The sequence below is a fragment of the Sphaerodactylus townsendi genome, linkage group LG06 (assembly GCF_021028975.2).
Source record: "Sphaerodactylus townsendi isolate TG3544 linkage group LG06, MPM_Stown_v2.3, whole genome shotgun sequence".
Classification (NCBI taxonomy): Eukaryota; Metazoa; Chordata; class Lepidosauria; order Squamata; family Sphaerodactylidae; genus Sphaerodactylus; species Sphaerodactylus townsendi.
In genome coordinates this window covers 78,612,362-78,625,701 of record NC_059430.1, presented here as the reverse complement: position 1 = coordinate 78,625,701, position 13,340 = coordinate 78,612,362, and the positions used below count along the sequence as shown (strand labels likewise).

The following is a 13,340-nucleotide window of genomic DNA, read 5'->3' as shown; positions in this document are numbered from 1 at the left end:
CAAGATTTACAGAAGCCATTCTTTTTCAAATGTACAGTTAGCAGTAGTAAGATCATTCAATCCAGGGCCTTCTGTTCTGTGGCATGACTGTTATGAAATTTCTTTTTTCCCCTTGTCTGATTCCTTCTCTCCTCCTTTAGAAGGCTAGCAAAAGTTTGCCCTCTCAGGAGATCCTTGGTGTCTTTAGCTTAATGCCTGTCCAAAGTGCCATTATATTAAGTAGTCACCACCACAAAATGGTTGGCATGGGAGGTGAAACAGGTAACAAAATGACTGCCGAGAGATTTAAAATGCTGGGAACTTCCAAACTAAATATTGTCCTATGATAGGCAGGGGGAGGGCAGTTATTTCCAAACAGGTACACCATGCAGAACCAAATTTGATGCCTTCTGCTATATTCTGAAGCACCTTCTGCTCCATTGAGGTGGAGGAAAGCCAGGAAGTACTTTGGGTGCAGTAAGGGGCATCAGAAAACACAAGCACTATCACAAGCACCATAACTATATCATTTAGTTTAGTGGCTTAAAATGTCCTGAAGGAATCATAAGCCCATCCTGAAGGGCTATGGGGATCTATCAGATAAACTGAAACTTGAATAGGGAATCTAACAGATTCAATTGAAACTTGAATAGAGTCCCAGGAAGTTTCAAACATAAAGACTTACAAATAGCAGAAATTAACAAATGGATGTTGTTAGACTCTGGTGTTATCGAGCATGTATCTTCTATAGAAAAAATGTATTAGATGAGAGAGAATCTTTTCACATAGTAGTCAACTGGTTACATTCAGTCACCTCAAGCTGCCATTATTCTTAGAAAATGGATTTAATATTATACTTGTTGAACTTTCATCTATAAAGCATGCCTTGCATTCCATGACAACCATCTCAGGGTTCAGAATAAACTGAGACATTTATTTTCATGTATTAATATCTTGTAATGATCTCTTGTAAATACAGAGATGCAGTAGGAAATTGGGTTGCTGGTTATGATCTGTCAGTGTGGTTCATAACAGGGGTTGTATAATTACAAGTGTTGTCCTAGCCACACACCTAGTTGTTATTCATCTCAAAGTCCAGCACCCTTCCCCTTCTTCTTCCTTATATTCACAATGAAACACTTTCCCCTGGTCTTCTAGGGAAATGTTTTCACCCACAGTATGAGAAGATTCAAATTGTTCACTGATTTAAGCCAGCCTCATTAACTGTTGCTGAAATGACCTGTGTATTTAACCCTCACATTTGCTGGTTATGTTTTGTAGTTAACTAGAACACACTTTATCACTGAAACTGGTCTGTACTCTTTGAAGCTGGGTATTAAAAAAAACTAAAGTTGTGTAAAATAGGAGAAGGAAATAGTCCCAACTATGAGATAAACTACCTTTGTGGGAGTCAGTGCAGGCAATAGAATGCATTACATTTTAGGTAAGGGGTGGGAACTTGACACTACAAAGTTACACTGAATTTGCAAATAAGGTTCCCCATGGAACATTCAAGACCTTTAAAAGAAGGTAGCGATAGTCCTTCCTGCCAAAGCTTCTGTTGGTTTAAGAAGTATGGGAAATTAATTAAGTTCTTCCAAGACCTAAGTAAGGCTCTTAATAATAGGACATTTTGGACATCATTGCTTCATAGGGTCACCATGAGTTGGAAGTGACTTGGCAGCACTTAACACACACACGCCCACAATAAAGTTCACAGATTATGCTTCTTGAATAGTAGTGATGCAAAAAGGGGAAAACCCACACACAATCTATCAGTGCTATGCTGTTTGTTGGCTTTCCAGAATTTATGGTGACCTGGAATTATGGTAATTTATGTTGATCAAATGGATGCTATGCCTGGAAGGCAGATGTTAGTATTATAGGAACTATGCCATTTTGTACAATTGGTGGTTGTTTAAGTATACAATAGATGATAATTGATATAGTTTGTGAAACATTTATTTTGCAGAGCTCCTTTTATAGGTTATATGCACATCAGTGACTTTTCTCTCTGTTATACAGAGGAGCCAATATACTGTTACACACCACACAACTTCACCCGTGACCAAGCCTTGTATGCCAGAGGATACTGTTGGACAGAACTAAAAGATGCCTTGCCAGGAGTAAATGCCAGCCACTGGCCCTCCTTGTTTGAGCATAAGTTCCTTCCTTATGCCCTGCTGGCTTTTGCTGGTATTATGTACATTCCTGCGCTTGGCTGGGAATTCATGGCCTCTACCAGACTGACTTCTGAACTTAACTTTTTGCTCCAGGAAATAGATAATTGCTACCACCGTGCAGCAGAAGGCCGTGCACCCAAAATAGAAAAGCAAATCCAGTGCAAAGGCCCCGGGATTACCGAGCGAGAGAGAAGAGAGATAATTGAGAATGCTGAAAAGGAAAAGAGTCCAGAGCAAAATTTGTTCGAGAAATACCTGGAACGCAGAGGCCGCAGCAATTTCCTAGCCAAACTGTATCTTGCACGACATTTGTTCATCATATTCTTAAGCATCATTCCAGTCACCTACTTGTCTACCTACTATGCTACACAAAAACAAAATGAATTTACTTGTGCTCTGGGCGAACCTCCTGACAAAACCAGCAGTTCTAAGTTGCTCATTAGAGTAAACTGCAAACTGCCATCTGTGCAGCTCCAGCGCATAATTGCAGGAGTAGATATTGTTCTTCTTTGCTTCATGAACTTAATTATTCTCATCAATTTAATTCACCTTTTCATATTCCGCAAATCCAACTTCATCTTTGATAAACTGAACAAGGTTGGCATCAAGACAAAAAAGCAATGGCAGAAATCTCAGTTCTGTGATATCAATATCTTGGCTATGTTCTGCAATGAAAATCGGGACCATATCAAATCGCTGAACCGCTTGGACTTTATTACCAATGAGAGTGATTTGATGTATGACAATGTGGTACGGCAGCTTCTTGCAGCACTAGCCCAGTCTAATCACGATGTCACGCCAACAGTGCGCGATTCTGGGATACAAACCATAGACCCAAGCATTGATCCTGCAGACATTGATCCCAATGAGCCACTGATCATTAAGAGACCTCGAAAGAAAATGAAATGGATCCCAAGCACCAATCCCCTTCCTCAACCATTCAAAGAGCAGTTGGCAACTATGAAGGTTGAAAATAACAAGCCCGAGAAGCCTAAGCCAGTCCGTCGAAAAACAGCCACAGACAGCCTGGTGGCCCCTTTGCTAGAGACTACCTCGAAAAATTCTCAGCCATCTGCTACCAAAACCGAATCAAGCACTCTGTCCTGCACAGGTAGTGAGAAGAAGCATGCAAGGCACTTTTCCTTAGACGTCCACCCATATATACTTAGCAGCAATAAAAAACCCAAGCCAGAGATTCAGCCTATAACCTCTCTGGCAACATCCAAAAGCCAAGGAAGTGGATTTTTAAACCAAGAAGAGAAAGTCATAGTGTGTGTCACCTCTGCCCTCAAAGGTACAGTGATCATGTTATGACTGTTGTGCTAAAAAAATATAAAATTGCTACCTAAGTTGGATTTTTTTTCACAGGGGTATGATTAGGGTGACCAACTATGGGTTGGGAAATTCTACAAGAATTAGGGGCAGGGATGTGATGCCACAGAGTCCACCCTCCAAAGCTTCCATTCTGTGCAGGCGATTAGCTGTAATTCCCAGAGAACTTCACACCCCGTCTGGAGATTGACCACCCTAGATTTGATCAATGCTTCCACATGGTCAGAATCTTACAATGTATCACTAACTTCTGAATTCAGAACCCACATGAACTGAGCAAGAGGAGGTGGCAAGGCAGATATCACTGCTGCATCATGATATTCTGACCATACTAAAGGGGCAGTTGAATGACAGAAATACAGAGAAACTGAATCTGTAAAGAGAACTTCTATATACTCCCAGATGGGTAGCCATTTTGGCCTGAAACAGGAAAAAAAAAGAAAAAAGGTTTCAGTCCAGTAGCACCTTTGGTATCTGAAGAAGTATGCCTGCATATGAAAGCTTAGAATAAAATTTTGTCGGCTTTAAAGGTGCCACTAGACGTAACCTTTTTTCCTCTACTGACTGATTCTCCCATTACAAAGTCTTTTTGTTACATATGTAGCTACCCCCAAAATTTTGATCAGACACATATTTTGTGCTCAGACTTTAATTCCCATGCAGTCCTAATTCGTATTGGGATTGCTGAAGGTGGATTTAAGCATCCCTTCCTTTGAGCAGCTTTCACAGCCTGAAATAGGCCTGGGAATCTGCTGTTTGCCCTGATTGAGAAAATTACATGCATCCATCAATGCGCGTAAGTTTCCTTAATGGGGCAAATACTGACTATTCTAAGTTGTAAAAACAATGCAAGGAGAGATGCTTAAATCTCTGCATATGAGATGTTCTGTTTTATTCACTTGTTATGCCAATAAAGGAAAGATGAAGTCTCTGCATAACCCAGTCCCAAAACAAATCAAGCCTGCACACACCTGGGAACTAAGAACCTTTAACACTTTCCTCCTTGATGTATTATCACTAGAAAAAGCTACCACAAGCTGTTTTATTCCTGCAAGTGTAAAAAATGTATATACTTTTAAAAATATAACAGTTGGAGTAAAGGCAGTTCAGGCTGGGTTCTTTCCATTGGGGAAATAGCAAAGGAGGAAAGAAAGTTTCACTCTTTTTCTTCATCTCCTTTTGGAAGCTGCAGTACAAAAGAAAAAAGGTTTTAAATAAACATGAAATAAAACATACATTGTATTTAAACCCTTAAAGAAAATCTTAGTCATTGAGCTTTCATTATTTGAGGTAACAAATTTCAACATGTACATGGTTTATAAAAGGGGGGGGGGGTATCAGCAGAGTTTCAAATAAATACGGTACATGACAATGGAGGTGGTTCAGTCTTGTGGAGGCACTGCACCATCTCATTCGAACTGTGATTTGGCAATGTGGCAATTAATCTTGTAAATTCATTCTTCAAGCTTTGTATGAACTGCAGATTGCCAATCATTTTCATTAGAAATATCTAATGAATATACATTTCAGTTTATTTTTTGTTTCAGAACTGAGACTGCTGGTTGACATCCTAAATCTCAATGGAACTTAAACACAGAAAGAATGACAGATATGTCTCTCAATTATTTTATTTGTATGCCCCTTGAAATTTTTGCAAAAGAATCCATAGACAATGCAAAAGAGGTAATAAATATAATAAATATATGGGAGCAGCAGTGGCGTAGGAGGTTAAGAGCTCGTGTGTCTAATCTGGAGGAACCGGGTTTGATTCCCCGCTCTGCCACATGAGCTGTGGAGGCTTATCTGGGGAATTCAGATTAGCCTGTGCACTCCCACACATGCCAGCTGGGTGACCTTGGGCTAGTCACAGCTTCTCGGAGCTCTCTCAGCCCCACCTACCTCACAGGGTGTTTGTTGTGAAGGGGGAAGGGCAAGGAGATTGTCAGCCCCTTTGAGTCTCCTACAGGAGAGAAAGGGGGGATATAAATCCAAACTCTTCTTCTTCTTCTTCTTCTTCTTCTTAAAGTACCAGTCACTGACACAGGCATTGTGGGGGTGGAGGGGGCTCAAGCCCCGGGTGCAACTTCTGTGTGTCACATGGGGGCGGGTTCAGTCCTCCTTCCTTCCCATCCCAGAAGTGAGGAGCTAGAGCATTGTACTCCCTTTCTACACCTTCTGCTGCTCCCCACCCCACCCCAGCCAGCCTTCACCTCCCACCTGAAAGGCCACTCTTAACACTGGATGTGGGCTGGGCCAGGCTGGTGGAGCACTGCCTGCCTTGTTTTGCTCTGGTCACCCAAGTTCATTGGGCATGGCAGGATGCTGGCTCCTTGGAGGTGCTGGCCGCCGGCCTGCTGCTGCTTCCACTGCTGCTCATAGCCATTTCACCACCAGCCGCCACCACTGCCAAATCCTATGGCCTCACGCACAGTGCCACTTTCCAGGAAATAAAGTAAGCTTAATTTTGAAATAGCCTCATGGGCTTTGACAGGGACAGGGAGCAATGTGGGTCACTTTTCTACCCACCGCTGCCCCTACAAAAGCCTGTGTGTGTTTTAGAATTATGCTTACTTTATTTACTTCCAGGTGAGCGGCAGCCTGGAGGAGACTGGGGGTGGGGACAACATCAAGGAAGGAATGCCCTCCCTGGCCTGTCCCCATCTTCAGTCTCTTCCCAGATGCGGCTGGCCTGAAGCTGCTAAAGCGCTCTCTCTTCATTTCTTTCTCTTCCTCCTGTTTCTCTCTCTCCCAATTTATCTTTATTCTTCCATTTCTCTCTCCCCCCTTTCTCTTCCCTCCTTTTTCTTCTCTTTCTCTCTCTTCCCCCCTTTCTCTCTGTTCCTTTCAGCACTATGCATCTGCTGGTTCTTCTCTTTGAAGTGGTTTTTAACATGGGACAATATTTTAAAATGTTCTACCAACTGTTGGAAGAGAAGCAATGCAGTTACCACCTAACCATGCACCATCTCATTTTGTTTCATATGTAGACCAGGCCAAAATTGTCTGTCTGTCTTTCTCTCTGTCTTCCTTTTGCTAACACAGCTAGGATTTCTCAGTGCTCCCTCCCCCGATTCTATGCCCCACTGCAGCAGAGTATGGGGAGGTACAATTTCAGTTCTTGCTCCAGACAAGATCTTTGACCCTATTCATTGGTGCCTGTGTTTAGTCATAAATCAAATCAGACTAAAGCCAAAGAATGGCTCATGCATCTGCCTTTCACAGTTCTGGAGGAAAGCCAAAGGCTGTCACCCCAGATGTTAAAACAAGAAGTGCATGAGTAACTCATATATTTGCTTTCCCCATTTTAGCATAATTTCCAAAATTATTCTCAATCATCTTCCAATGTCACTTCATATAATGTCTGTGTATCTATCTTAACGTCCACTAAGGGATCCTGAGAATTATAATTTGATGAGGTCACTGAGGATTCTTTGTTCCCCTACGCATGTAAGTCCCGGGGAGAACTAGTTAAGCTAGTTAAAAGGATATGCTTTAATAATTTTTCTATTTATATCCATAGTCAAATCACTTACTCCTGAGTAACCTTATTAATTCCAGTGGAAGTACTTTGTTTAAAACATTTCAGAAATGTCACATGTGGATATATAGTTCAGTGAATCATTTAAGTTGTTTATCCCACTGTTACAGTTTGCACACAGTTTTTTTAATCTGTTTATGTTTTTATCTATCCGTGGTGCCCCTTTGTGATTATAAGTTACAGGTTCCTGTATTGGCTATTGAAGCCAGTTACCACTACTGGGACATGGAGGCTTTCAGGGACATGGAGACTTTCATGCATTGATGTGTGAGCTAAAGATACTGATGTGGGAATGTAAAGCAAAATGTAGATAGTAATTATACCCTGCCATGTGAGAGGGTACATCATGAATCATATTGTGACCTCACACTGTTTCTTTGACAGAGATGAAATCCTCAAAAGAGAACTTCTGGAAGCAGATAAATTAAATGGTGCATTAATCTGTATATTGTTTCTTTTTCAGATTCTTCCCTTCCTGGAAAAGATACTCTTTACTCACATGACACATGCAGAAGTGTGCCTGCCACTGGCACTTTTCTCATGTGCAGTCATAACCACATAGCATCTTCAGCAGCAGCAGCAGCAGCAGCAAATGTCACCCTGGGACAGGTCACCAAGGCAGAACCAGTGGCTGCTCTAAACTGTAACCCCACACACCCTCTTCTGCACATCAAAACGCTATATGAAGACCATGGAGAAGAGGTGTCAGACCTTATAGATGATTCTTCAGACAATAGAATTAACTCACCAACAGAAGCAGGGGATATAATCTCCATACCTTCCACAAAGAAAATCATGTTGGCAACCTTTGATGAACCATTAGCAATAGTGAACTCTGTTGAGTATTGAAGACACCAAGCTAATGCTGATATACACTTAAACCTGATGGGCTCACTTCCTGGTACCACTGTAATGTGAACCATGCTCCCCCTACCAATGCCATCCACTGCATGAGCATGGAGTACTGAAATGCAGACCATAGGTTTCATTAATACTCTTAATCGGTCATGCAGGGTAGTGACATCACTGCTATCAGTAGCTTGCAAAATATAACGATGATTATGGTAACGCCAACCAAATTATGGCATGCCAAGAATCATAAGCACAAAAGACGTTAGGTGTAGCTTCATGAATTTAAATGTTGATTACTACAATGATCCAAATATGTAATAGCACTTAATAACACATAATAACACATGGCGTTCCTTCAAAAAAGCACTTACATCTTTGGTACTCTGATTAAATACCTAAAGTAACAAATCATATACCTATATGATAATTATTCTTCCATTTTAAGAGACAGCAATTAAATAGTGTTTTGTCTCTAAAGTGACCGTAGTAGTAGTAATAGGTTTCTACAGCAAAGTTGTTTGCAAGCTGCATTTTGGTTCACGAGGTCTTGGAGGTACCAGTGACTGAGGGCCAACTGGACTCATACCAGCATTCATGCAAAGAAAGCAAACACCTCTCAGTCTGCTGCACTTACGAATGACAATACCAAGAGCTCTGTCCTGCCTTCTGGTGTGTTTTTATGCACTGAAAGAGATGATAAAAACAAAGTTTATTTTTTAAAGTATATTTTATTGTGAATGAGATAGCTTGTCCAGACAGATTTTAGGCAGGAGAAAGGGTTTGTCCTGTAGTTTCTTATTTTTGTTAGTGGAGTGATGTCTGTGGACCAGGTTAGAAGCTAGCAGAGGTGTTTAATTGAAGTGAAGAACATTCCAGTGCTGCTAAAAAATACCAAATATTTGCTAATTGGTCATGGAGTTGATAAAAAGACTCACTTGCTTAGGATTTGTCTGCACTTCAGTTTACCACAGGTTAACTTTTTCCAATGATGCAAATGTTTTGAAACAACAATCCATGCCACCCATTGGAAAATCATTTCACTTCAAGTTGCTGGTAGGGGATTTGCATGTTTGGTTTGAAAAAAAATATCCCTACATATGGCAATCTAGCATGCCAGGGGGAAATATATTGGCCTTGCCTTCTCTTTGATGTCCTAAATCCATTAGGAGGTCTTTTCTTTTACATGGGAAAGCATTCAGATATGCAGTCTCCTACCCATAAACTGGGGTGGTCCAGTCTCGTAAAGGAAGGTTGTATTGTGTATTGCTTCTTCATATTTGAGCCAACCATGGTCTAAATAATGTTTAATAATTACAGTCTATGTCACACTCTTTCACAGTGTTAAAATAATCACAAACATGCAGAATTGTAGCTTTTCATCCCCATCATGAGTTGTATCTGGGGAGATTCCTGCATGCACATAATACTTGGCACGAATAAGAACTGCTTTTTTCTCTTCTGTGTTAGGAGACTGCTCTGCACATGCAATCTCCCATCCAGAAGAAGGGAATGATCATCCCTACACAGTCCCAAGCCAGTAAACATTGCTTGAGAATGTGTCTACTATCCTTTGCCATGGCCCTGCACAGGGATTTGCCACTATTGCCTTACCTAAGCCTAGAAACTGGTGCATAGCATCTTTTGTTCCTTTCCCTTCCATCCTCCTAAAATAACTCACTCCAACAACATCCATAAGAGTTTTGAAGTATTTTGGAGAAAGAGGAATTTATGTATGCTCATAGAAACTACCAGCAGTGCCTCTCTGACTGTACCAAGACTGTGGGTAGCAGTAGCAGATATCCCAAGCACTGGCTAGTAAGGAAATCAGGAAGTCCCAGAAGTGCTCTTAAACATTTGCCAAGATTTGTTTTGAGCAAGAGGGAGCTGCCCCTTTCTTTGGGTGCCAGTATATGCAGAGAAATGGTTCTACATAAGTTCTTTCTTAAAATAATTGTATGAACCCAGCAATAAATCAAAAGTACAAAGCCACTCAGCCACAGTTAATTATTTAAGCGCATTATATTTCACAAGTCAGTGATCATGGGACTCAAAGAAGCACACACAGGGTCGCCAGGCAACAGATCTCATCCAGGTACGGACCAGAGCTCTACCTGCTTAGCTTCTGCAACATTTATTTATTTAAACATTTCATTTAAATATTATTTATTATTATTTTATTTCAACATTGCTATATCATGTGTCTTCAGGCCACAGAACTGGTATGATTATTTATTTCATTTATCATCAGGTCAGGTTAATTGAAAACCAGCACTGCAATAAGAATTAACAATGTACACCACAAAACTACATGAAATTTCTGCAAATATTTAAACAACGCAATCTTTCCTTCATAAAAACGTCCTTATGAGCAATTTAATTTTACACATTGAAGAGAATGATGGTCATGCAAGACTGACCCTTCCTGGCTAGGAGGGGCCACCATGGAAACTGCTCCCGTAAGAGCAACTGTTGATCTTTCCTTCTTGCAGCATGGCAGCTTCAGAAGGTCTTGGACAATTGAGCAGAGCTATCCCAGCAGAAGATCCCAGGAGAGGCACCCCTGCAGATCATGAGGAATGTTTGCCTAGGGTCCTACCTCTGTACATTTTTCACATGTTGTGTTCATTATAAATCTATGAATACAAACTGGAAACATTTACTGGTCTGAGAAGAGGTGCTACTCAAATCACACAAACATGGTGGCATTTCTATCAATTTCCAAAGATTCTGCAGGACTCTTCCTAGACCCATTTCCCTTCCGTTTTTACCTGTGGTAATGCAATAGTGTAGAAAAGCCTAATCAAGCAGACTCAAACTTGACATTGAAATCAGTGGTAAACATACTGAAAGATGAAGCAAAGTTTTCTAAGTACGGCATGACTCCAGGCTTTACACTACAGGATCTTAAATCTGCAGTCTTTTATCTCAATGTCACTCGAGTTGGCACGAAGCACATCTTTGCTTATGTGTGGAATTTCTTAGAAGTATATATTTAGTAGTTCTTAAAAGGCACATGAAAAGTGTATCATGCAATAACAGTCCTTGAAATTTTTCGAAGGAGATAAAGAAAGGGGATTTTTTTTTAAAAAAAAAGTGACATAAAAACAAATGATTTTTCTGAGCTGACTCAGCACTTCTGTACAATGGTGGAAACAGTGCACAAATGATTAATTTACATTATTGAATTATTTTAATTTATTTTACCTTAAATATAAACATGACACCAGTATTTATTGACAACAGCACTGAAAGCAAATAAACATTGTCTCCAGTTTTGCAATGAAATAGTTGTCCATTATTGAAACTATTTATGAGGGAAAGGAAGGAGACCAAAGTTATTATTTATAAAGCAGAATGAGCAGGGTGCACACATTTCTAGAAGGGGAAGCCAATTGCTGCAATACCAGTGTTGTCCTCCAACACAGACCTGCCAGAACATCTCTGACTTTCAGGCACTGGGAATTGAACCAAGTTCCACAGAGCCTGGGTCTCATTTGATACAGAGTTCCACCAGGCTGGAGCCAGCACAGAAAAAGCCCTGGCCCAGGTTGAAGGCAACTGCCTGGTTTGGCAAAGATGAAAAAAGCTGTCCTTGCAGTATTTATGACCTGGGCCTCCAAAGACAGGAGAAATCCAGAACAACTCTTGATGGAGGAAACTGGTATAAGTTGGACTCTGTCAAAAGTCAGAACCTGAGACCTTGCCCCAGTCCTCTTCACCCAGCCACATGACCTCCATTTTGATGGATTGAGTTTCAACTGCCTCTGCTTTAACGACTTCACCAGCACTCCCAAGCACATGACCAAAGTATCTGGGATGGCACTTGGCTGGCTGTCCATCAACAGATACAACTGGATGTCACTTTCAGAATGATGACACCCTACCCCCAAACCCTGGACTAGTTGGTTGACGGCACACAGATATTAAGGAGCATTGGGGAGAGGATCACCTGAGGGGCCTCACATGCCAAAGGGCATCATGTCAAGACCTTCTCCCATAGCAAATACCCTCTTCCCCAGTCATGGAGAAATGAGACCAGCCACTGAAGTGCTGACCCACATATCCCAGTGAGGTTGTGAGTCAGTAGATCATGGTTGACCATGTCAAATGTTGCTGAGAGATCCAACACCAGTAGCTGTGTTTGACCCTCCCAATCCAGCTATCTACAGAGATCATCTGTGAGGACAACCAGCATGGTGTCCATCCCATAGTCAGGCCAGAAGCTGGATTGAAATGGATCCAGAGCTGATGTGTCCTCTAAGAAAGTCTGTAGCTGTTTTACTACCAATCTCTCAGAAATGGCTGGTTGAATACTGGATAGCAGTTGACTAGGAGAGCCAGTGTGGTGTAGTTGTTAAGAGTGAGTGGACTAATCCAGAGAACCAGGTTTGATTTCCCACTCCTTCACCTGAATTTATTGGCGGAGTGAACCAGATTTGTTTCCCTGTTCCTACTTATGAAGCCTGCTGGGTGGCCTTGGGCTAGCTAGCCACAGTTCTTCAGAACTCTCTCAGCCCCACCTACTTCACAAGATGCCTTGTGGGGAGAGGAAGGGGAAGGAATTTGTAATCCCCTTTGAGTCTCCTTACAGGTGAGAAAGGGAGGGTATAAATCCAAACTTATTCTAGATCAAAAGGGTCTAGAGATGGTTTCTTCAAGAGCAGTCTTACCACTGCCTCCTTCAGCTTTCTCAAGAAAACTCCTGAGCTCAGGGACAGGTTAATAATGTCCCTTTAAAGGGGCCTACAGACACACACCCCACCACCACCACTAACCTTAACTAGGCAAGAAAGGCATGGGTCCAGGAGGCAAGTGGTTGGGTTCCCAGCAAACAGAATCCTGTCTACGTTGTTCTGAGAGAGTTGACTGAATTAGTCTAAAGTAGACCAGAAGACAGCCAAGGAACCTCCAGTTCATTTACTGTATTGGAATTGGTAGGAAGGTCATGACGGAATGACAAGACTTTGTTCACAAAGTCACTTATGAACGCCTCACAGCTAATAGTCAAATCACGAATATTTTGAATGCCCTCCAAGAGGGATGGAAGAAATCATTCTAAAAAATTGAGAGTAGCTAAAGAAAAGCTGAAGTTGTGTGTGGTATTAATGTGCGTTCACTAACACATTTTAAACCACTTTGGATTCCTGTAAGGTAGAAAGAAGGCAAGTAAATGTTTTAAATGAAGGAAGAAGGGAAAAATCAGCAACTGATGATTAAGATGCTTTAAAATTTACATGTTCTGTGCAGTATTTTCCCTTCAGTCCAAGTTGCCTTAGCTGAAAAAATATAACTCTAGTATGGTTCTTATTTTAAGGATGTTTCTTGTCACCATACAAGGCAATACACTGATATTCCCAATGCCTTTTATTCTGCAAAATCCAAATTGTGACAAGTACAGGACCTAAATTCTGGAAATTGATTTTTTTTGCAAATCTAGTGGATTTATATAGGCATGA

At 41.2% G+C, this 13,340-nt stretch overlaps 1 protein-coding gene across 3 annotated transcripts in view; it reads left to right on the top strand.

Annotated features, from left to right (window-relative positions):
- The window catches only part of PANX2 (pannexin 2), a 29,663-nt gene extending 18,700 nt beyond the window's left edge, over positions 1–10,963 (top strand). For 2 of the 3 annotated variants that reach the window (XM_048499629.1, XM_048499627.1), the window contains 2 exons: positions 1,952–3,456; positions 7,496–10,963. In XM_048499629.1, coding sequence (XP_048355586.1) covers positions 1,971–3,456; positions 7,496–7,881 — 1,872 coding nt within the window. In that variant the 5' untranslated portion in view covers positions 1,952–1,970 and the 3' untranslated portion in view covers positions 7,882–10,963. The remainder of the gene's footprint in view (positions 1–1,951; positions 3,457–7,495) is intronic. The other variant, XM_048499628.1, reaches the window with a different exon arrangement.
- Positions 10,964–13,340: the final 2,377 nt, after the last annotated feature.